Source organism: Bactrocera dorsalis, unplaced genomic scaffold (genome assembly GCF_023373825.1).
Source record: "Bactrocera dorsalis isolate Fly_Bdor unplaced genomic scaffold, ASM2337382v1 BdCtg347, whole genome shotgun sequence".
Lineage (NCBI taxonomy): Eukaryota > Metazoa > Arthropoda > Insecta > Diptera > Tephritidae > Bactrocera > Bactrocera dorsalis.
The window spans coordinates 639-25,000 of NW_026038398.1; the positions used below are offsets into that span (position 1 = coordinate 639).

General features: G+C 37.5%; 1 protein-coding gene and 1 long non-coding RNA gene across 3 annotated transcripts; both read right to left on the reverse strand.

Annotated features, from left to right (window-relative positions):
* Positions 1-5,617: 5,617 nt before the first annotated feature.
* On the reverse strand, positions 5,618-16,114 carry LOC125780261 (uncharacterized). 2 transcript variants are annotated; one of them, XR_007423691.1, is made up of 2 exons: positions 15,138-16,114; positions 5,618-5,867 (listed from the first exon to the last, which is right to left on the reverse strand). It is a non-coding gene; the product is annotated as an uncharacterized LOC125780261 (long non-coding RNA). The 2 variants fall into 2 exon arrangements; XR_007423692.1 differs by having other exon boundaries at positions 14,956-16,114.
* A 2,407-nt stretch (positions 16,115-18,521) lies between these two features.
* Positions 18,522-23,267, reverse strand: LOC105227866 (cationic amino acid transporter 2; the record flags this gene model as incomplete). The annotated part of the gene is given in 4 exon segments (XM_049462216.1): positions 18,522-20,168; positions 20,240-21,025; positions 21,090-21,350; positions 22,900-23,267. Coding segments are annotated over 4 exon segments (1,852 nt in total), but the record flags the coding sequence as incomplete, so codon positions are not given.
* Positions 23,268-24,362: the final 1,095 nt, after the last annotated feature.

Consider the following 24,362-nt stretch of genomic DNA (forward strand, 5'->3'; position numbering starts at 1 on the left):
CTAGTGAAGGCTAAAATAGCTTCCGTACAACCGAAGCTAACCCTTTTTCGTGCTTAAAATTATTTTGATTTTTGTCGCAGTGACTTGCTGACGCAGGAATGTCACTAAAAGTCACCCAGCTGCTTTTTTGCTCAATAAATAACTCATAAAAATAATTTGTAATCGAAGTGATTGCATTGTTTGCCAAATAAAGCAAGCGGGCTTTTGTGTATGTATGCGTATACGTGTGTTCACCTGTAGCGTGCATATATAGTGTATTTACATATATACAAATATATATTATTGTACATGTTTGTGTTAATTTTACAATTATAAATAAATCGCAAACATTCCTGCACGGATTTGCATAGCTGCAGCGCAAAGTCCAATGGAACGGCGTTTCGAAATCGTTAATGCATTCTTTGAATTTATGCTTCACACCAGCAAATCATATAAAATAATCTTTAATTAATTTTTTTCTTAATTGAAATTTAAATACTATACTTTATTAATAGAAGCACTGATTGTGGTTATCCCATTTTATGGTATATAGGTCAGCGAGCAGGGCTTCACTTGGCGTGCTACTTTGCAGCACATTCTCTGCTTATCAGGCATGAAGCAGGGCATTTCATATTCGCAAATGGTACAATGGTTAGTGTTTTTCATAGAAGCCTTTAAGCAGTGGCAGCACAAAGACTTAGTTAATGAGAAATTTAAAACGGTTGCTACTTAAAATGTAATCTCTCATACATATGTATAGTTAAACGTCCACCTGAACATTTTTTTACGTCAATTCATTATATTTTTCTCTATAAGCTACCAGTTAGCTCAATTAATTTCGAAAATCACCCACAATTGCTGATAATGCATACACATTTTGATGGATGACTGCGCATTCGGCTATGACTTATCACTTTTTGCCCAGCCTGTTAACTTAACTCTTAAATAAGTTTGGCAAAGTGAGCTTTGGCGTTTGCTGATCAATCAGCTGTATTCAGCTAAGTGCTAAATTGTTGTTGCTGCACGAATACGTATTCAAGTGAAAGGTTTAGTTTTTAAGTCAAACTGATTTTTATTATAAAAACGTTAATACATAAGTATTTAGCACCAAGATGATTACATAGGTGTGATTAAAAAGTCACTCTCAATAGTGATATGAGTCACAGGTTTTTTCTCTTTCAGCGAACTTGCGCTAATCGATTGGGGAAACACCTCAAATAATATATACAAACATATATACTATATATGTAATTATGAGCGCGTGTGTGGCATATAACTAATTAATTATCTAGCTACATGTATAACAGTAGTTTTTAGGGTTATTTGGAAAGTTCTTAAGCTGTCACCAACATATTAGCACCTGGTTGGCTGCTTTATGCGCCAAAATGACTGTGTTGTTGCTACTTCAAGTAATTTTCGAATAAACAAAAACAAGAAAATATTAAATTCGGCTGCGGTGAAACTATAATACCATACACAGTTGTATTTTTTTTAACTAAAAATGGTATAAAATGATCTTTATCTTGATTTTGAGCGGTCAGTTTGTATGGCAGCTATATGCTATAGTGGCTCGATCCGAATAATTTCTTGAGAGATTTTACTGTTGCTTTAGAAAGTAAGTGCTGCCAAATTTCAGGAAGATACCTTGACAAATAAAAAATTTTTCATACAAGAACTTAATTTTGAACGTTCAGTTTGTATGAGAGCTATACGATATAGTTATTCGATCTAAACAATTTCTTCAGCGATTATACCGCTGCTTTAGAAAATAAGCGCTGCCAAATTTGAGGAAGATACCTTGACAAATAAAAAAGGTTTCCTCACAAAAACTAGATTTTGAGCTGTGAGTTTGTATGGCAGCTATGTGCTATAGTAGTCCGATCGGAAATCTTTCTTCAGATATTATAGCATTGTATTAGGAAATAATTTATGCCAAATTTTGTGTTTATATCTCGTCAAATACGAAAGTTTTCCATACAAGAACTTAATTTTGAACGTACAATTTGTATGGCAGCTATATGCTATAGTGGTTCGATGTGAAAAATTTCTTCGGAAATTATATCGTTCCTTAGGAAAATAGGTGGTGCCAAATTTCAAAAAGATATCTCGGCAAATAAAAAAGTTTTCCATACAAAAACTTAATTTTGATCGTTCAGTTTGTCTGATAGCTATTTACCTTTGTAGTCCGATATCGGCGATACCGACAAATGAGTAAATTCTTGAGGAGAAAATGCCGTATATAAAATTGCAAAGACCTAAATCGACTCAGCTCACCAAGTGATGATTGATACATACACTACATGGCCCTCCGACGTTACCTTCTGGGTGTTACAAACCACGTGTCGAACCCAGTTCAGTGTTTAATAAACAAAAATTAAAAAAATAATGAATCCACAAGCCGCCATGGCAAATAGTAAAAATCCTGTATTAGCTCATAGACCACCAAAAGCACTTACTAATATTTGTTTAAGCCGAGATTTCTGTATAATTGGCACTATATAAGGCGATTGCATATAAATATGCGCTAGTTATAAGTTTCCAGCAACAAAAAAACACAAGAAATCACAAATTTGTTTGTACGTAAGCATAGTCTTATCAATTTATTTGCTTTTCGATAAATACAAGCGCTGTGGCTCGAGTGTTCTTAAGTGTCAAACAACAAGTATAAGCGCAGAATGATTTTTATTGCTGCGAACAACACGCACGCACTCGCGACACTCATCCGCCGTGTAATACCAAACACAAACACACACTGCATACACTTGCACAAGGTGGTAGCTATGGCGAGGGAAAGTTAGCGGTTGACGGGTAAGAGTAAACCATATCAAATGCTAATTGATTATCTCAAATTCTTGAATACGCGTAAATAAGTAAATAAGGGAAACACCAAGCAGCGGTGTGTAAAGGCACTGATTCAAGAGGTAACTTTAAGAAATATACAAAAATAGATTACCATGACGCATCGTTTGCATGCAGGTGGTTAGGCACGTACATATATATGTACATAAAAGTGTGTGTGTACTTCCTGTGGAGGTTTTTCGTCAGACATTAGCCAGATCATGCGAAAATATTGATTCCGTGAAGCATCAAGTCAATAACCGCAACAGTCGAGCCGTTTAGCAGTGATAAAGAGACTTTACTGTCATTGGAAATGAGAGTGCAACTCACTTACACGACTTTGATAGTTTACTGGATCGGGTAGGTTTTTGACGTTTGATAGTTGGAACAACTAGAATGGCCTGATAGAAATTCAACCAAAAATATGTGCGAATGGAGGAATTTGTTGCCGTTACTCATGATCATTAATCAAAAATGTAAAACAGTGAAAATTATGGTTTCTAATGTTATGCTTCATAGTATTAATTTTCAGTTGAAAAGAAAAATTGTCGAAATTTTATTTTTGAATATTTTTAATGGCATTTTTTAGGGTTAAAAACGCTTTAGCTCGATTTCCTATATATAGTTTTAGTAAGGAAAACAGAAAAAAGTTATACGACAAAGTTGTAGGTAATGAACGGATCTACTACTTTTGTATTAGGAAATTTTTCACATAACCTAAAAATGTATGTGAAGTATTCAAACTTTCAAGTTTAGTGGTTTTTTATTTCTATTTTCTAAAAAAAAAATACTTTCATGAAATTTGGTATGGAAAAAGTTTTGCAACAAAGTTATAGATAATGAAAGCGTCTAAAATTTTTGTAAATACACCTCTTCCACATAACCTCAAAAATTACGTGAAATATTCAGAAATAATTTTTAGCTTCCGTCAGATATAACTAATGTCAGATATAACCGATATATGACCATTTTATAACCAAAACTCAAATTTGGTTTCAATATGAGTGGTTTCTATTGTATCGTTCGATTACTACATAAACATTATTTTGCCAGTTTTACATACATACATACGTACATATGTATATATAATGCGCCTACAACTTACGTAGTGGCATGCGATAAGACAGTGTTATTAACTGCACGAGGGTCTCCGTTGTAAACAAACACTACTTACACAATTTTATAGCCAACTTACATATGAGCGCCACTTACGAAGAATTAAGCAACATTTTGAAATTTTAACTGCAATAAAGTAAGAATCATAACCAGCGAAGGTCGTGGTTGAAGGGCTGTGATTACGCTAATCTAATCTGGTTGAGTTTATTTGTTTATTTAACAATTAAAATCTCTCTCTCTCTCTCTCTCAAATAGAGCGCTTTATAATTTTCTTGTAGTAAGCAACAGCAAAAAAACTTTTTTGTGGTATTTTTAATTTGGTATTTTTAAAATAAAATTATAGGATTTTTTTTTGTTTTCGTAGGTGAAAATCAAATGATTTTTTTTTTTCAAATTATTTATGCTTATAATTAATGTTGTGAATCTACTAAAATAATGTGTTTTTAACAATTTTAATTCATTTTAATTGTGACATTTTCAATTTTTTGTCATTTTGATACATAGTATACTGACGGTTGCCTTAGTACTGACCGCTATGTAGCAAGTGGAGTATGAATAGATTTAAAAAGAAGAAAAAGAGTTCCACCGCAGCTAAAATACTCTACATAGATGCATTTTTTATAGCATAAAAGGGCACAAAAAGATATTTTCATAGGTCAGTTTGTATGGCAGCTATAAGCTACAGTTGACCGATCTGAACAATTTTTTCAAAGATTATGGCAATGCCTTTGAGTAAAATATTTGCTGAATTTTGTGCGGATAACTTGACAAATAAAAGAGTTTTTTATACAAGGACTAGAGTTTGAGCGCTCACTTTGTATGGCAGCTATATGCTATAGTTGACCGATCTGAATGATTTCTTCAGAGATTATACCGTTGTCTTGGAGATTAGTCCTTGTCCACTTTCGTAAATATATCATGTCAAATAAAAAAGTTTTCCATACAAAGACTGGATTTTAATCGGTCAGTTTGTATGGCAGCTATATCTTACAGTAGTCCGATCTAAACAGTTTCTACGGAGATTGTAGTGATACTTTTCTTAATGATATATGCCAAATTTCGTGAATGTATAAGGTCAAATAAAAAAGTATTTCATACAAGAATTTGATTCCGATCAGACAGTTTGTATGGCAGTTATATGCTATAGTTGACCGATCTGAACAATTTCTGCAGAGATTATACCGTTGTCTTGAAGAACTCTCCTTGCCAAATTTCGTGAATATATCATGTCAAATAAAAAAGTTTTCCATACAAAGACTGGGTTTTGATCAGTCAGTTTGTATGGCAGCTATACCTTAAAGTAGTCCGATCTGAACCAATTTTTCGGAGATTATAGCGATGCTTTAGGCAATCATCTCTGCCGAAATTCGTGAAGTTATCTTGTCAAATAAAAAATTTTTCCATACAAGGACTTGAGTTTGATCAATCAGTTTGTACGGCAGCTTTATACTCTAGTAGTCCGATATCGGCATTTCCGACATATAAGCAGCTGTTTGCTGAGTGAAAGATATTTGCAAAGCTTTTTTTCTTTTTGGCTGTTATAAACATAATATATCCTGTCAGTCTTGTCATGTATACAGTTTAATCGTTATTAGAAAAAGTCCTTTCGTATTCCTAAACAAATTCCTTATACATACATATGCATGTGAAAATACTTATTTTATATACACTTACCGTTTCTTCAAATTTTTCTGCAGTTCTTGAATCCTGCTGACGTAGTTATGTGTGTTTTTTAAACATTTATTTGTGCTGTGTTCATTTAACGCAAGATTTTTATGCACCTTTTGTATATTTAGTTGATGAAACACAGGCGTCTGTGCTCAACAAGTTTTCATTTGATATCTCTTAATCACATTATCTTATTTAACTTCATTATAAAAGATATGTAGATAAAAAGTCGCTGAGATCCAACGTTTTGCTGCTCAGTACACACTCTTACACAAACAAAAAAATAAAATTAAATATATGCAAACTATATAATTAACATAAAAATTTTATTTTTTATATTTAATTCCTGTGAAAAATACAAAAAAAATGTGTTGCGTTTCTTGCAGCCTCTCAGCGCACTGACACTTTCGCCCTCAGCTCGCACGTAATTTGCAACCTGTTGCCGCTTTTGCACTCGCTACCGCTGCCGTCGGTGTGCCCGTCTCAACTGTCACACGACGTCTTTACAAGTGCCGATCCGGCAGCTACGTATCGGGTTACGCATCAATTACGAACCCAGCCTCACTTCCCCAGTCCGCAGTCGCTACGGCCTGTGCGCTGCGGCGCAGCTACAATCAAATGAAGTGAACAAAGCTAATAACAACAAATCGAACAAATGCAATAACTGCAACAACAACAGCAAATGTAAAAGTAATAATAAAGCGTGGAAAGGCTACAGAACAGCATACACACACGCACACAGGCGCACTCAGGCATATCAAAATACGACATGCATGCAAATACGCGAAAGTAGGTAGCCAGACAAGCGTTTGAATAAGGCAAAAGGAACACAAGAAAAAAAAAATACAGCAAAAACGTTGTGAAAAGAGCAAACAATGTAAACAAACAAACAAGTAAACAACTTAAACAATGGAACTCCAGATAAGACGCGCCGTATGCGCCCCTACAGTGCGCGTAATTAATAAGCGGCGTGCCATAAGGCATTATTGTCATATGTGCAGGAAGACAACGCTTGTATGTACTTTATGTATGTACTATATGTAAGGCACACAGCTACTGATAACGTGAGCGCAGCCTAGCGGCAGCAAGAAAGCGAAAACTTCATAGAGGATCTGGTCAAAGAGGCATGCGCTTGCGATCACTTTTTTATTTGATAAGCATCGCAGGCAACAGTATTGCTTACATGTGCACTAGTAGCGGAGTAGTGTAGTGTTTACATAGTTTGGCGTTGCAGCGGCGTAGGTGTGTGGCAGGTACAAGGCAAAAGCAAGAAGGGAGAGCGGTTAGCTATAACAAAATTGGTATTTAGTGTAAGCAACAACAACAAAACATAATAGACTATTGAACTACTGTAAAAGTAAACAACAAAAATGTAATTGTTTGTTAATCGCTAGACGATCTCCGTGTAGTGAGCGTTAGTGTTGGAACACCGTGTTTTCAGGAAGTCAGTACAATTTTGTAAATACTTTGTAAATAAATAAATAAATGAACGCCCGTATGTAAATATGTATGTAAACGCATCGTGTTGATTAATACTGTATAGTCGAAAAAGTCTTTTCGTATTTTTAATCAAATTTCAACTTATTTTTTTTAGTTAAAATAAACTTTAATGAACCAAATATGTACCATTTGGTCGACCACTTTCTGTCATTTTCCGCTAGAGACATTATTCCATCAGTGTAAAACTTTTCTGGTTTCTCGGCGAAAAACTGCGACAAGTAATTTTTACAGGCTTCCCTAGAAGTCAACTTTACCCCATTAAGGGAGTTCTACTATTCACCAAAAGAAATAGTAATCCGATGGTGCAACGTCAGAGCTATATGGTGTATACATACAAACATCCCAGCCAAGCTCTCCCAGCTTTTGCCAAGTCAACAAAGATGTGTGTGATCTAGCGTTATCCTGATGGAAGACGAAGCCCTTTATGTTGATCAGTTCTGGTCGTTTTTTTCGTTTGCTTGCTTCAATCTCATGAGTTGTTGACAGTAAAATGTAGAGTCAATCGTTCGACCAGACTGGAGCAGCTCATAGTGAATGATTTCTTTCCAATCCTACCAAACACTCAGCTTAACCTTTCGAGGCGTCAATCCTGGCTTTGCGATCATTTGTTGAGCTGCACCACGCTTGGACCATGATCTTTTTCGCACATTATTATCGTACTTGATTTACTTTTCTTCTTCTGTTGCCATTCGCTTCAGAAATGGTTTGATTTCATTTCCTTTCAGCACAGAATCGCAGATGTTAATTCGATCCATTAAATTTTTCACAAACAATTCATGTGGTACTCAAACATCGAGCTTCTTTTTGTAGCCATCATTTTTTAAATGGTTCAGAACCGTTTGATCATGAATGTTAAGTTGCTTAGCGATGTCAAGGCTTCTAATGTGATGGTCTTGATCAATTTTTCCATAATTTCATCGACTTTTTCAACGATAGGTCGACCAGAGCGATGTGCATCTTACACATCAAGATTTCCAGAACGGAAGCGAGCAAACCATTATTGTGCTACACTGATACTGACGAAGAAATTATTAGATATCTTAAGATTTACCCTGGGCCAGAAGGACTTTGCGACTGCACAGCTGTTAGCAGTAAGCCAACGCTTGTTGAGCTGGTCTGAAGCGCAAGCAGCCAACGAAGTTCTAACCCGTTACCATTCCGCATTTATTGAGACTGAAGTAGCTGTCCAAGCGAGCTCATTAGCTTTGTAGTTTCCTGCAATACCGCTGTGATCAGACACCCAAATGAGTCCAAAAATATAATAACGCAATCCTAAAGATAAGCAGTCTAGACATCCTTTCACTAGTCTTACGCCCATAGTCAGCGAGCTCAACGCTAATAACGCTGCCCTAATATCGGAATGGATATTTCCTATTCTGAAGTACACTGCGCTCCGGACCTGTAGAGATGATGGATAGTTCTTGACAGTATACTCCACCACCAATTCTCGCTATTTTTTTGGAAAATGTGCTCTTTTCATAGCTTTCTACCGTACAAAAGCTCGGTACAAGAAATGTTTAGAACCAGAGAAACAATGGAGCATCTCTTGTGCACTTGTCCCGTACACAAGACTTCGCTGTAAGCATCTGCGGTCTCCACGGTATGATATACTGAAGAAGGTATCGATAGTGAGGCCGCAGAGTCTGTTGAAATTCGTGTCAAGCGCAAGCATCGTAAAGGATGACTACTTCAATTGGACCTAGAAACTGAACTCCATCTGGTATGGCAAAGAACCAAAGCTGATGCGTGGCTTATTGGCCTACTAGTTTAACCCAACCTAATTGCCAATGTTTAGAGTCTTCGCCTTTAACTATGACTCCTCTGCTGCAGTACGGGACAGCCGATGCCTTCCTTACTCCTTCCTGTATGTTGGGTCGACTATAAGAAAGAGAGTGGTTTTGCTATACCATTTTATGCTATAAAATTTGCATTTCTATAGGGTATTATGGCTTCGTGGCAGCCGAAGTTATTTATTTTTTATGTTAGATGTTCATACATACCTACAAATAACTTAAAAGTGGTTCTTTGATCAACATATAATCCTCTTTCTAGAAATTAATTAATATTTTCTATTAACTTTCATATTTAATAAAAATAATAGAATAAATATGAATATATTCTTAGCTAATTTATAATATCATAAAAGCTTTCTATACAAACAGACCTGCAAATAATCTGTATGTACAAGTATCAGTCATGGCGATCACGTTTCTTTAATTTGCTCATAAACGATTTTAGTTAAGTCGCCTGTATTACCATTAGTAAACGCTATCTAATCGCTATCTCCATAGCTATGCATAGTTAAAGGCTTTATAAATTGGCTTTCACAAGCAGAAGGATAGTTTCGCGTTCTTTCCGATATATTAAAGAACCAGCGTGCCTCGCAATTCATCATAAAGTTAGGAATGTTTTACAGTGCACTAAAATCCAATTGCTCAGTTCACTGCCGCGAAAGCACGTATTTATTTAACTCAGCGTACTTTAGCTTGCAAACTCATTGATGCGTCATTATTTAGTAATAATACTTAATTGAATCTCATACGCTTCCGCAAATTGGTGTAATTCGATTCACACGCTGTCAGCTCCCGCTCGAAGACAAGCACGTGCTAAACAAGCAGCGATTCATTGCTACGCACAATAAATAGTATTAGAAAAGTGATTAATTTTAGCAAAGTATTTTACTGCTGATTTGTTGACTATTCAATTTTCCAGCGAAATTTTGTTTTGTTGATCGGCACTGATCGGTTTGGAGAGCGAGCGCGCGGTGAGGCGACTCGCAACGCCATTTGACGTAGTTAAAGCCAGCGAATTCAAACACAAGTGTTAATACATACTTATGTAGTCAAATGAGAATAACCCTTTTTTGTAGAGAGGCCTAACTCAAAACTACTTATTTTGCACGCATTTAAGTTTAATGTTGAGCTAATTTATGAGTTAACGTAGATTCTATGCACAAGCAGGTACGGTTCAGTCGACAAACTTAGTACAAACTAAGCCAGTTAGCTTCCCGAAACTTGAACTACGGAGCGGCACAGCTAGACGAGCTCTTTGACTTTATCAAGAGTTACCATAGAAACTGGCTTACCGCAGAAAACGAGAAAAGGCGGGGCAATTAAGTAAGCGCGCCACTTCCCCAGAGGCAATTACCACTAAGAGGCGCGCGATAAGGCCTCTGGAACCTCGAGACAGTGCAACCACGTAACGAAAAGAACGATCAGTAGCAAAAAGTGTTGCCAAAAAGAACGAAAAAATCGCACGTAGAAGAAGAAAATGTGGTGGAAGCACTTAAAAACTCAGAAAGAAAGACAACAAAGGAAGAAGTGAACTCAAAGTTGAAAGCTGAACGGAATTTATTTATGTTTTGAAAATGAGTTAAGTTTTGAAAATAAGTTAAATTTTGAAAACAATTTTGTGTCAGGCTTTCAAATTGTTGAAATTCCTCGTGTTGGTCCTACACCTCCTAACTCCCTTTAGCACAAAGAGCAGGGGGAAAGGTTTTGGGTTTTTGATATCAAGACTTTTGTTAACAAAAAAAAAATAACTTTCGGAGTTTCAACCTTTTGTAACAACCCATTTGGAGATGCTTCATCATGGAGACTGAATATATCGACCGTTGTGCCAAAGATACCTTATTTGCTCACTCTGGTGTTAAAGCCGCCGAGTACGATTTTGGCAATGTGGCAGGGCAGCTCTCATAGGTGCGCTCAAAGTGCTCATAAGTAGAAGGCATCTTTGGTCACATCGTCTTTGTCTTCTGACGGGGCGCAACTCAGCAAAATGCTGAAGAACTTTGCTTTGATGGGGATTGTCGCTAGATATTCATCCATTGGGGTGAATGTCATGACTCGGCGACGGAGTCCCTCTCCCACCACGAATTTCACATTGAATTTGCGCTCCTTTATATGTCTACTGTAGTAAATGCTACTACGTCCTATTCGTCTCAGTCATTGTTCCGACTGTCGCATTTCTTGGACGTCGGTGGTATCAGCCTTTCGGTCGGAACATGAGTTGTGATCCGATTTAGGCATTCGTTTCTGTATATATAGGAACTAGTCTCTCAATTTTTGAGATAACGTTCTGAAATTGTGCACATTTACTTTACCCGCAAAGTAGTTGCTTATTTGTGGGAACCACCTATAGCGGACTACTATATCATGTAGCTGCCGTACAAACTGAACGTTCAAAAGCACATTTTTCTATGGAAAACTATTTTATTTGATAATGTATCTTCATGAAATTTCGTCTGAACTCTTGCTCAAGATATAAATATAATCTCCAAGAAATTTGTTCGGATCGGACTACTATAGTATATAGCCCTTATACAAACTGATCGTTCAAAATCCAAATCTTGTATAGAAAACTTTTTTATTTGGCAAGGTATCTTTATGAAATTTGGTACTGACTATTACTTAAAACAACGATACAATCTCCAAAGAATTTGTTGAAATCGGACTACTATATCATATAGCTGCCATACAAACTGATCGTTCAAAATCCCGTTCTTGTAAGGAAAACATTTTTATTTGGCAAGGTATCTTTATGAAATTTCGTATGAACTCTTGCTTAAGATATCGGTATAATCTCCAAGAAAATTGTTCAGATCGGACTACTATAGCATATAGCTGCCATACAAACTGACCTCTCAAAATGACTTTTTTAAAACTTTTTTATTTGTGTATGATATTAGAGCTCTGCTGTAAACAAAGTGAACATTCCATCCTTTTTAATATTTTTTTTCATTCGCACTACATTTTTTTCTCAAAATCAAAGGTTTTCTAGTTACGCTGTTCATAGTGCAAGCATTTCACATGCATGTATGTAAAGTATTTTAAGTTCGATTTCGAATGCGAGCGCGAACGTGAACGTGGTCAATTAACGTTTCGTCAAAGCGCGGTTTTAATATCGTTTTTGTTGTTATTGTGAGCACAGTATGTTTTATTTCTGTACCCGCTGTAGAAAACACCGTGTGTGTATGTGCACCTGTGTTTACACGCTGGCGTTTCATGTGCACAATAAATTTTCGCATTTTATAAGCGGTTATTCGCCGCGCTCATGTTATTATTGTTGTTGGCGAGTTTTAATTATTCCGGCGTATTTTGTACGTTCTTCCCCTGAGTGTATTGTACTTACTTGCTTGTCGCCCGGTGTCACTTAGGTACTAACTGACTGACTGATCAACTGGCTGAGTGGCCGCTGCTTAAGTGGTTACCGGTCAGTCGACGTCGAGATGCATTCGCAAATATTTTTGAAGCGTGCAAGCTTTTGTAAAAAAACAAAAAAAGCAATAACAACAACTATATGTATATGCAAGTGCCTGTGATATTTAAAGGCGACGTGAAGTTAAACGCTTGTGACGCTTGTATATATATATATATATATGTATGTATAATATTTATAAATAATTGCAATCACACACACACACGAGTTTGATATATTCGGTTATATATGTACATTGTACTTAGTTGTACAAGTATTTATTTCCGAAGCATATTTGTGATGAATTCCTGCTTGTATTGATTGTTGTTGATTATATTGTTCTATTGTGACGGCGATGGCTTGTATGCTGAATATGGAAATTATATCTTTATCGTTTTAAATATATTTTGTGTAGAATTATCTTTTTGCGTGCACTTTAGTAAGAAGTCTAGAGGTTTAAGTATATATGTATGTACATATTTATATTTGACTGTTGTTTGATAGTTTGTTAGACATACGCGTGCAACTAAATATACATTTATATATAGTTTTGTGTTAGAAGCGGCATAAAAAGTTAAGCATTTCGCTACTTGCTAGGAGGATGAGTTTTGAAAATGGCAAAAATACCCTTCACAGCTGTATTCTATAGTTTAAAAGGGTATAAAAAAATCTTTATCTTGATTTTGAGCGGTGAGTTTTCATGACAGCTATATGCTATCGTGATCTGATCTGAAAAGTTTATACAGGGACTACAGCGTTGACTAGCAAGTGAGACTTATACGAAATTTCGCAAAGAAATTTCGCAAAGAATTTTTGTCAAATAAAAAAGTTTTTCATACAAGAACTTAATTTTGATTGGCCAGTTTGTATGGGAGCTATATGTTATAGTTATTCGATCTAAAAAAAACTCTACGGAATTTATAGCATTGACTTAAAAAATAACACACGCTAAATTTCGTTGAAATATCTCATCCAATGCAAAAGTTTCCCATACAAGAACTGCATTTTGAACGGTCAGTTTGTATGAGAGCTATATGCTATAGTGATGCGATCTGAAAAAATTTATTTGGCAGCTATGGCGTTGATTTCGAAAATAATTCGTGCTTAATTTTGTGAAGATATCTTTTCAGCTAAAAAAGTTTCCAATATAAGAACAGCATTTTGAACGGTCAGTTTGTATGGCAGCTATACGCTATAGTGCTCCGATTTGAAAGATTTGTTCAGAGATTGTAATGGTAACTTAAGAAATTACTCATGCTAAATTTCGTGATAATATCTCAACAAATAAAAAAGTTTTCCATACAAGAACTGATTTTTGAACGATTAGTTTGTATGACAGCTAGACGATATAGTGATCCGATCAGAAAAATTTCTTCAGAGTTTGTAGCCCTGCTATAATTAATAATTCATGCGAAAATTTATGAAGATATCTCTGTAAATATAATACTTTTTCTTACAAAAACTGAATTTTGAACTGTCAGTTTATATGGCAGCCATATGCTATAGTTATCCAATTTGAAAGATTTATTCAGAGATTGTAAGGATGACTTAAAAAATAACTCATGCTTAATTTCGTGAAGATATCTCAACAAATAAAAAAGTTTTCCATACAAGCTCTTGATGCCGATCGTTCAGTTTATATGACAGCTATATGCTATAGTGCTCCAATATTGACAATTTCGACAAATAAGCAGTTATTTTATAATAAAAGAATGTGTACAAAATTTCAGAGCGATATCTCAAAAACTGAGGGACTTTTCCTGTATTAACGTAGACACCGCTTAAGTGATTATCGCCGAAATTGAGCGACTAGTTCGCATATATACAAAGGATTATGGATAAATCCACTCAGCTCGACATGAAGATCTTGATCAATCATATACATACATATGCACTTTATTCGGTCTTTGTTTTTCTTTTCTGGTTGCTATAAACTTCGTGCCAAACTTAATGTTCGCTGGGTTCACAAATTATATAAGCTCCATTTCAATACTATATTCAAGAAGACAAGCAGCTCATAAGCGTTACAAAGCTTTCAAAAAAATTTTCATAATAAATTACAATTATAGCATCAAGCAGCCGTGTAAGTATGCAAATATGCGTGTGACGTGTGTATGTATGTTTATAGCTATATAAACAAAGAAGTAATAAGTCATGAATTATTCTCACTTTCATTGAAGTGTATAAAGCGCATTGCGGCGTGACTAAATTAATGGCGAATGATCATAGTTCCTGAAAGGTTAAGCGAAAACCCCCTTCCCCACGCCACACACGCAAGCATACATTTTGATGCGCTGCGCAGCTGAGCAAGCGAACGCGAAATAATGTTGAATATTGCCATATAATTGCTGAAAGTAAGCGCCGTTAAATATGTAACAAGCGGAGTAACTCACACACACACATGCACTAATTTGCCACAGACGAGCTACGTAAACATGTGTACAACTGCAAAACTTTCAGTTAACCCAACTACAAGCACAAATTTGACACGAGCTCCAGCCGCACTGATAACAGAGATAAGCATCAACTGACGTTCGTACCACATATACGGCCTATGTACATATGTTTCTGTGTGTCTGTGTGTACACATATTGAGACGCAACGCACACACGCGCACAAACATTCCATTCGATTTCTTTGTGTGCAGCAAATATTTACATTTCAGTTGAATGATAATCACACAGTTTCAGTTTCAGTTCCAGTTCGCAAAAAACAAAAAAAAAAAAATAACGCTAATTGCGGCTAGTACGCGAGAAGCGCGCTGAAAAAAACGAATGCAAATAAGCCGTATCTCGAGCCAACACTATCAGCAAGATATCCGCGCCAGTGCAGTGACTAACCAAATTGAAGCTGGCCGAACAGACGACGGCGCACGAAGCTGGAAACGACAATCGAACAAAAAAATTGTTTTTGATTACTGAGATAAGCGCACGTCTTGTGAGAATTTACGGCCATTAAGGTGTTTACAACCGGCAAGCCCGTTACCGACACTTTCGAGACTTTCAAGCGCTGCGATTGCTGAGCTACGACTGACTGAGCACCGAGCGCTAGCGCGCCGAGCACCTGTTGGCCCACAACGTACACGCCAGCAGCCTTCGTCAACCTCCCGCTCAACCCTCGATTGCACCTGTCAGCAAGTGGAGCAGCGCGCACGCAGCTCCGTGTTGGCCGAGCGCTGCCTTGTTGTCGTTGTTTTTGTGTGTTGCTGTTATTGTATAAGCAGTTGCTGAAGGGCAAACGCTGCTCTGCTGCTCTCTGTTTACCAATGCCAGTATGTTTGTTGACATTACGTTAGAATAATTTCGACGCAGGCGCTCTCATATTAACAATTTGCGCATAACCAAATCTTTACAATGCCGAAAAATATGAACTTTTAAGCTTTTCAGTGACACTAACTCCTACTAGCGTTTTTTTTAGATCTAAATCTTTATATAGAAAATACAGTGAAATTACGAAACCCACTCTAGTTGTATAAGCGCGTGTATGGTGCTTGGCCGCTGTAGTAGTATCTGTGTCTGTATGTTTGTTTGTATTAAAAGCAACGGTAAACAGCCATATTCACCTTAGGTGGTTGGTTGCTGCTCTGCTGCGTTCTCCGCTGCTCTGGCTCTTTGTCAATCAGTGGTGGTGATAAGATACGCATATCTGCCGCTGGTGTCTGGCTACGTGAAAAGCAGCGGGTACTTATCAGACGCCACGAAAATGCCGCATCACATTGTGCTGACTGGTACTTAAGCAAGAAAAAACGTTAACTTCGCTTGCACCGAGGCTAGTATACCCTTCACAAATAAAGCAATTTTTTATGCAAGAACTTAATATTGAACGTTCAGTTTGTATGGCAGCTATATGATATAGTGATCCGATCTGAAAAATTTTTCTTGAGGTTATTGCGCTATCTTGGAAAATAATCTCTGAGAAATTCGATAGGGATATCGTGTCAAATAAAAAAGTTTTTCATACAGGAACCTTTATTTTTCGTACAGTTTGTATGGCAGCTATATCCTATAGTCAACCGATCTGAACAATTTCTTCAGAGGTTCTACCTTTGCTATGAACAATAATCTGTGTTAAATCTCGTGAAGATATTTTGTCAAATAAAAAAGTTTTTCATACAAGAACTTAATATTGAAGGTTCAGTTTGTATGGCAGCTATATGCTATAGTGACCCGATATCAGCGATTCCAACAAATATTCTGACTCTTTTGAAGAAAAGGTCGTGTGCACAATTATACATCAATATCAAAAAAACTGTGAGATTAGTTCGCATATACGCAATCTACTGGACATACGGACCTCGCTAAATCGACTCTTCTCCTCTTGCTGATCCAATCGATGACGTCCGAGCAGATGTTCTATTACCCGACCATGAAGAAGTTCGCAAAGCAGACGTTCCATTGCCCGACCATGAAGAAGTTCAAATAGCAACTACCCAACTGAAGAACAACAAAGCGGCGATGGATGATCGGACGAGCTATTCACATACGGCGGCGAAGAACTGATAAGGCGCCAATCATCAGCTTCTTTGTAAAATATGGTCGGATAAAAGCATGCTCAAGCAGTGGAAGTTAAATGTGCTCTGCCCATACCACTTAGGCAAGGGAGACGCCACCATCTGCACCAATTACCGCGGCATAAGTCTCCTAAACCAATATGGCTTCGTAAACCGACGTTGAGCACTACCAAAAGCTCTGCCAGGATTGGGAAGGAGCTCTCCGAGCCGTTCGATACCAAACGTGGTTCGGACAAGGTGACTCTCTATGGTGTGACTCCTTCAATCTACTGCTGGTGAAGATAATTCGAGCTGCAGAACTTAATAAAGAAGGTACCATCTGCTGGAGTACGCCGATGATTTCGATATTGGCCTCAACAACCGCACCGTTTAGTTCTGCTTTCTCCAGAATGGAGACCCTATCCATAGTGCACGAGGGCAAGACGAAATATCTCTTGTCATCAAACAAAGAGACGTCGCGACTAGGCTCCCATGCCAATGTTGACAGTCATAACTTCGATGTCGTAGATAATTTCGTCTATCTTGGAATCAGTATTAACAGCAATAATCGGCTGATGCTTGAAATCCAACGCAGAATAACTCTTGTCAACAGGTGCTACTTTGGACTGAGAGGGAAATTGAGAAGAAAAGTCCTCTCTCAACGAAGAAAAACTAAACTAACATTCGTTAGTGGAACGTTGAGTTGTATATAAAGAAGAAGAAGATATATTTTATAGAGTCTCCGCCGTTTCCTTCTGCCAGTTAAAAATTCCTTGGCAAACTGAATATATCGTGTTCAGGGTATAAAAACGCTGCTAGCGAAGAAAATCAAATGAAGCGAGCTTACAACCAACCCTTACCTCACCGAGGACAAAAATCACGCTTTTATTTAAATGATAATTCTAATAATGTATATTTACTTGATTATTTAATTATAATATCATTTTTGCTAATACTCACTCGATTCGCTCTTACGCTCACCATCTCACTATGCAATTGCTATTTTAAACCGTTTGCAATTGTCGTAACTGTAAATTACTTAAATACATTATGTTTGTTTTATAAGTACACCCGTGAGTCCCGCGCGCCTATCGTGGATTGCAGTTCTAATTCGTTAAGTAGACAACTGCTTATCAAACAAAGGTTCGAGTGGCTTCTATTGTTTTCATGTCGGTGCTTATAAATCAATGAGATGACATTAAATTTTGTGGGTGAGTCAGTGCCCGCTTTTGGTAGAAAAATACTTTGTTTAACTGGTTTAGAATGGCGCTATGTACATAGTCTTTTCTGGTCCAAATTTCTAATTCCTTTATTCTTATAGTACAATATGCTGCTACTGTCTGACTTAAGACGTCTATTGGTAGTTGATGCAGGAGCATATTGAGCGCATCAGTCGTTTGACTTAATAGTTATCGAAACCCTTGTGGTTTTATTCGTGAAAATCGTTAGTCCCGTTTTACTAGGCTTGATACCTAGTCCGTTGTTTCTAGGCTTCCACGGGCCTATAGGTGTAACCTATGATCCTTTCCATAATCTCACTGTTTGTGGAAGTAAGCATCCCTGATACCATCGACACTATGTGATCTTTATATGCTACTGCTTTCATCTCCCCGCCATTGAGTTGAAGTAGTACTCCATTCAGAACACCACCACCCATAAACGCGTGGTGGGACAGCTCCTTGCGGACTTGAAGAAGTTCAACCCAAAACCTTGCCCCATTATTAAAACAAAATACCTCAAATTAGGTTTTCTTAAATTAAATATCATTTACGGTGCTATTTTATTTTAATTTAACAGAAAAACTGCTTGCTGGTAGCACCTAGTTGCTTTTAAAAAGCTTAAGAGCATTTCTTCAAAACTTAGATATTAAAGATTTAAGTACGCTTAGTTAATTTTCTGAATAAATAATTTTCACTCGTTTAAGCAACGAAAAAAAATACAAATCGGTATATTACTTGCTAATTACCATAATAACAGTAACTGTATACCCAAATATATAACTATTACTAATAGATTATGTAACAAATGCATATAAATATTCAAAATCAAAATTCAGCGAAGCAAAGCTTTTTAAGAATACACCACGCTGTAGTACAGCGGATCCAGAATTTCTTTCTGGTGGTAGTTTTTTTCTGCCAACATATTTTTAATACTAGATTGATGTTACTTCGTAAATTCTGCTGAATTAGTATTAAAATCTTCGACTTTAGAATAAGTTTGTATTAATAGGGTGTCAAAACCCCCTGATCCCCTGGATCCACCACTGCTACATTTATTTTTTGTGTCTAAGTTAACTTTGTTTTCGACAAATGCAACGCTGACCTAGCGAAATAGGTGGGATAGTCTTCGTTGATTTGATATGCTGTTGAGATATCTTTGTAGAGAAGTTTTAAAGCGTTAAGGGTAGTCAGAATTTTCAAAACATTTTAATTTTCTTATATTATCATCTCTTAGAAAAGTTCACTGATATTTTGGAGCCAATCCGGCAAATACTTTTCGAGCTATGCGATAATTAGTAAAGCGTTCTGGGATGCTTCAAATGAGTTTATCTCAAAACCATATAATTGTTGACTACTGTAACTCGAAAACCGCTCGATAGATTTCATTGAAACTTCACAGCTTTAAATAACTATTTGTATTTTCCCGAAATCTGGCAAGGAGCTTCGGACTACACCCTACCCTTTAAAGTACTTCCATTCATTTTAGCAATTAATGAGTTTTTGGTTTAAATCACGCTGCCCTACAGGGCCGTCACGAGCTTGCGATTAATGATATACTAGGAAAAGTAAACCAACTTAAGTTAATGCTAGACTATTATAAAACTACGGTTATCGGACACTTCGAGCCCCGTTTTGGCAACAAGGCCGTTTTCTATACCTAACTGTTTAATACATACTACCGTTAAGTGTTTGGTTTAACATTTTCGGTACGCTATCATTGCTTTTTTAACTTGTATTATTCATGATTATGAGTGGAACCTCGGTGTAATCGTTATGTAGTGGCAGTCCGGACTCACTGTTCTCCGTCGCTTCTTGCAGTACCAGGCGAGATTCACGCTTGCGCTGACGGCTGTAACGTATGCCATAACTGAAGTAGATCAGCAGACCGATGGCGATCCAAATGCCGAAGCGCACCCAGGTCATTACGTCCAGACGCACCATCAGGTAGACATTGATGAAGATTGAAAGACCGGGCAGCCAAGGCACCAGCGGCACTTTGAACGCCAACTGCGTGCTGGAGCGTGGCTGACGTGAAATGATGAATAATATTAGCGGTAAAGGCAGACCAGTGATGACTAGCAGGACTATATAAGGTGGCGTTATATTGCCTGGTTCGATTTCGACCTTCTGCAGAAAGTGTGAGAATACAAAACACCAAGTAACTGAAAGCCAAAAAAGAAAGATAATTATAAAGACGACGTTAACACACAAAAGTATATATAGTACAACTTACAGTATAATGTTATCAGAAAAGTCACCAGTCTACCGCTCTTTCCATTCGCCACCGTTATATTGTTGGTGTTGAATAACTGACGCCAAAGATTACAATTGGTTTGAGCGCGGTCGGTCAAGGCGCGACCAGTGCCGATACCACGACCATCTCGCCGGTCATCGCCATCGTAGCGTAATATGAGCACACAGCTCGCTACCATTGAGTAGGCCAAGAGCGTGCCGATTGACATGATGCTCACCAGCTGACTGAGTTTGAAGATGGCCGCTAGCAACCCCGTGAGCACGCCAGTGATCAGCGTGCCTTTGAAGGGAGTTTTGAAGCGCTGACTAATCTCACCCATGCACTTAAAGAGCAGTCCATCTGAGGCCATGGCAAAAACTATGCGCGGCAATGGGAACATGGCGCCCATCATGCTGGCACATAGACCGCACAGCGCGCCAATTGTTACCAAATACTCGGCAACCCACCAGCCGTAGCGACTGAAGACATGCGGCAACGGCGCTTGTTCGTCCTGCTCGTAGTAAGGCAGCATCATGGTTAGCACGGTGGAGACGCCGAAGTAAGCGAGAAAAATCATGGCGAGCGAGGTGACCACCGCAAAAGGTATGGATTTCTTGGGATTCTTGGCCTCCTCACCGGCCGTCGCGATGCAATCAAAACCAATAAAACCATAGAAACAAACCGCAGCGCCGCGTATGATGCCCGTCAAACCGTATGGGCTGAAACCGCCATTACCGTAACCCTCGGGAACCGCAGATTTCGGTATGGACCAGTTGCTGAGTGAAACTGTGTGGCACAAAAGTGTTAAATATTAGTTAAAATATGTGTGGAATACAATTTGAGATGCTACCTTTAAAGAGCCCGGCAATGATCACAAAGAGCACAACACTCAAATTGAGGAATGTGAAGACGTTATTCAAACGCGATGACTCCTTGGCACCCACTGCAATGGCTAATGCAAAAAGCACCGTAACGATGAGCGCAAAGAAATCCGGATAGTCGCCAAGACCCTCGATGTTCATGGCGAAATTCTTGCTTAAATAATCCCGCATCGCATAATTGAAGAGCTTGTCCAAGTACGTGCTCAATCCTTTGACCACGCTGGCGCCACCTTTAGTTACAAGAAGAGAGAGAGACAGTGAGAGTGAGGGTGAGAGAGGGAGAGCATAAGTGTAAGAAAGTAGTTAACATATTTATTGTAATTTGTTGTTTCGTTAAAAGTGACGCTGAAATGAAAAGTTTCATGGCGAAAATTAGCGCTGCCAGCACTTTCGCACACAAGCCAGTTAGTATTGGCTGAAACCGACAAGAAACCTGAACTTACTAAATATACCAAGCGGTCCACAATTATCAATGGCACAAATATGAGTGTGATTCTTGCAAGTTGTTGCTGCGTTTGTGCAAATATTTTCAATTAGACATCAAAGATCGAAGTGAGTTGCTGATGCCAGCGCACGCATACGAAGTAGTGTGATGCTTTAGCGCCTGCGTTTGTATGTATATACGAGCATATATACATATATATGATATGTATATGAATGTTTATATGTTTTTACGCATATAATTTATATTTATGTGTCTGTGCAGCAGCATTAAATTGGAAAACGCGACGTAAATTACACTCAATTAAGGGTGCTCCAAAGTCGAATTGGAAACCGAAACAAATTAGGGAATTACTTGTACATGTGCGTGCAAGCTCAACATTGTTGTTAGGGCTCAAGCGCGATTTCTGAGGTTTGGAAGATATATATTTAGAATAGAATATGCAAAAACGTTAACTTCGGTCGTACGGCAGCCATAATACCCTTCACAATTACTCCTTAGTAGAACTTGATTCTTCAGTTTGTATGACAGCTATATGCTATAGTGCTCAGATCTAAGCCATTTGTTCGAGGATTGCACCACTACCTTGGGTGATAATCCACCCTAAATTTCTTGCAGATATCTCGTCATATGAAGAAGTTTTCCATACAAGCACTTATATCGATCGTTCCGTTTGTATGGCAGCTATATGCTATAGTGTTCCGATCTTAACCATTTATTCGGAGATTATACCGTTACTTATGGCAATAACTCATGCCCAATTTCTTGAAGTTAGCTTTTCAAATGAAAAAGTTTTCCATACAAGTACTTGATATCGATCGTTGCGTTTGTATGGCAGCTATGGGCTATAGTGATCCGATTTGATCCATTTCTTCGGAGATTGTGCCGTTACTTTAGATAATAACTCATGGCAAAATTCTTGAAGTTATCTTCTCAAATAAAAAGTTTTCTATACAAGTACTTGATATCGATCGTTCCGTTTGTATGGCAGCTATATGCTACAGTGCTCCGATCTAAACCATTTTTTCTGAGAATGCATCGTATTCTTAGAAAATAATTCGCACCGAATTTCTGGTAGATATCTCTTTTAATGAAAAAGTTTTCTATACAAGCACTTTTTACCAATCGCTCAGTTTCTATTGTTCGAAGGGATTATTACGCGTATTTACAGACAGTGGCACTGATGGACTGGCTAAATCAACTCAGATCGTCGCGCTGATCATATAAATATGTGAAAGCATATATTTTATAAGGTCTCCGACATTTTCTCCAGATTGTTTGAACTTCGTGCAAAACATAATACACCCTGTTCTAGTTATAACTAATCGTTTACTCACCGATTGCATACTCCAATATCAGATTCCAGCCAATAATGAACGCCATGAATTCGCCAATTGTCACATAACTGTATATATATGCCGAACCAGCTTTCGGCACACGAGCGCCAAACTCGGCATAGCAGAGACCGGCAAATATCGATGCAATAGCGGCGATAAGAAAACTTATAACGACCGCAGGTCCAGCATAGACCTTCGAAACTTCGCCCGCAAGCACATAAACGCCAACACCTAACGTAGAGCCAATGCCGAGCGCGGTGAGATCAAATGCGGATAGTACCTTGGCGAGTTTGGACTCGGTTGTATCCTCCATGGGTTTGCGTCGTGTTAACACATGATAGGCGCCGGATATGCTGAGCGAAGGCATGCTGTGGGTGGGAATAAGAAATTTTATTAGTTTTACTTAGCCGCAGTAGTTGGAGCGGAAGCAGTTTTGTTAAATATTATATATTTTTTATGGCTTGTTTACCATGCATTGTAGGGGTGAGGCTTTTGTGTGATAAGTCACGTTTAGGTACGAGTACAGTGTTGCTGCTAGGAGTGCTTGCTTCGACTAATTTTAAAATTTCGAATTTCACATGCATATGGTCATATACAGATATTTATATCACTATATATATACATATATGTATATCAGTTTATTAAGCGAAATTTCAAATACTCCATATTCTACAAAGTGAAACCAATAAAGCATTTAGCACGTTTGAAATTCAAACTATTTGCGCAGCTTAACAATATAAAGTAGAAATTAGTGGCTTAAGTCAAACCTGAATAGGTTCATTAGTAGTATAAAGGTATATATGGTATATAACCTTTTATAGGTTCGCAATCGATTGAGTTTACAAAACAGCATCGATCACAAGTTACGCTTACGCTTGGAACAAATGTACAGTTATCACATAAACAACAATAAAATTTCACCATTATTTGATTAGCACCTTTTCTCTACAGGTTTCAGTGGCAAGTAAATTAATATAATGAGCAATTAAGCATTTTTATAGATTATGGTTATAAATAAGAAAAATATTTTTTTATGAGTGTGGGGTGCTAACAAATCGGTATGGTGACTAACGTGAGCTCCTCAAAGTGCGTTGTATATTTTTCGAAGTTAGCTGTACGATTTTTGCTGCAGCAGACCAAACCGAAAACCTATGCGAAAACAAATCCGAAAAACAAAAACCGAAAACTACGCGTATGTACCGAAATTTCAAAAGCATTGCATTTCTGTATGGTAAGAATGCAGCTCTCTGCGCTCAAGACCTTCGAAGAATTGCTGATGTCATTGGAAGCAGAAATTTTAGCGCGCAGCTGATTGATGCAAGCATATTTTTTTAAAAATATTTTTGCTATTTACACTACAATTACGCAAATTGAAGTACAACTTTCCCTTCCTAATTTTTTATGTTTTTAAATTTTTTTGTTTTAATTTTTAATTTTTTTTATTTGTTTTAATTTTTTTTTTA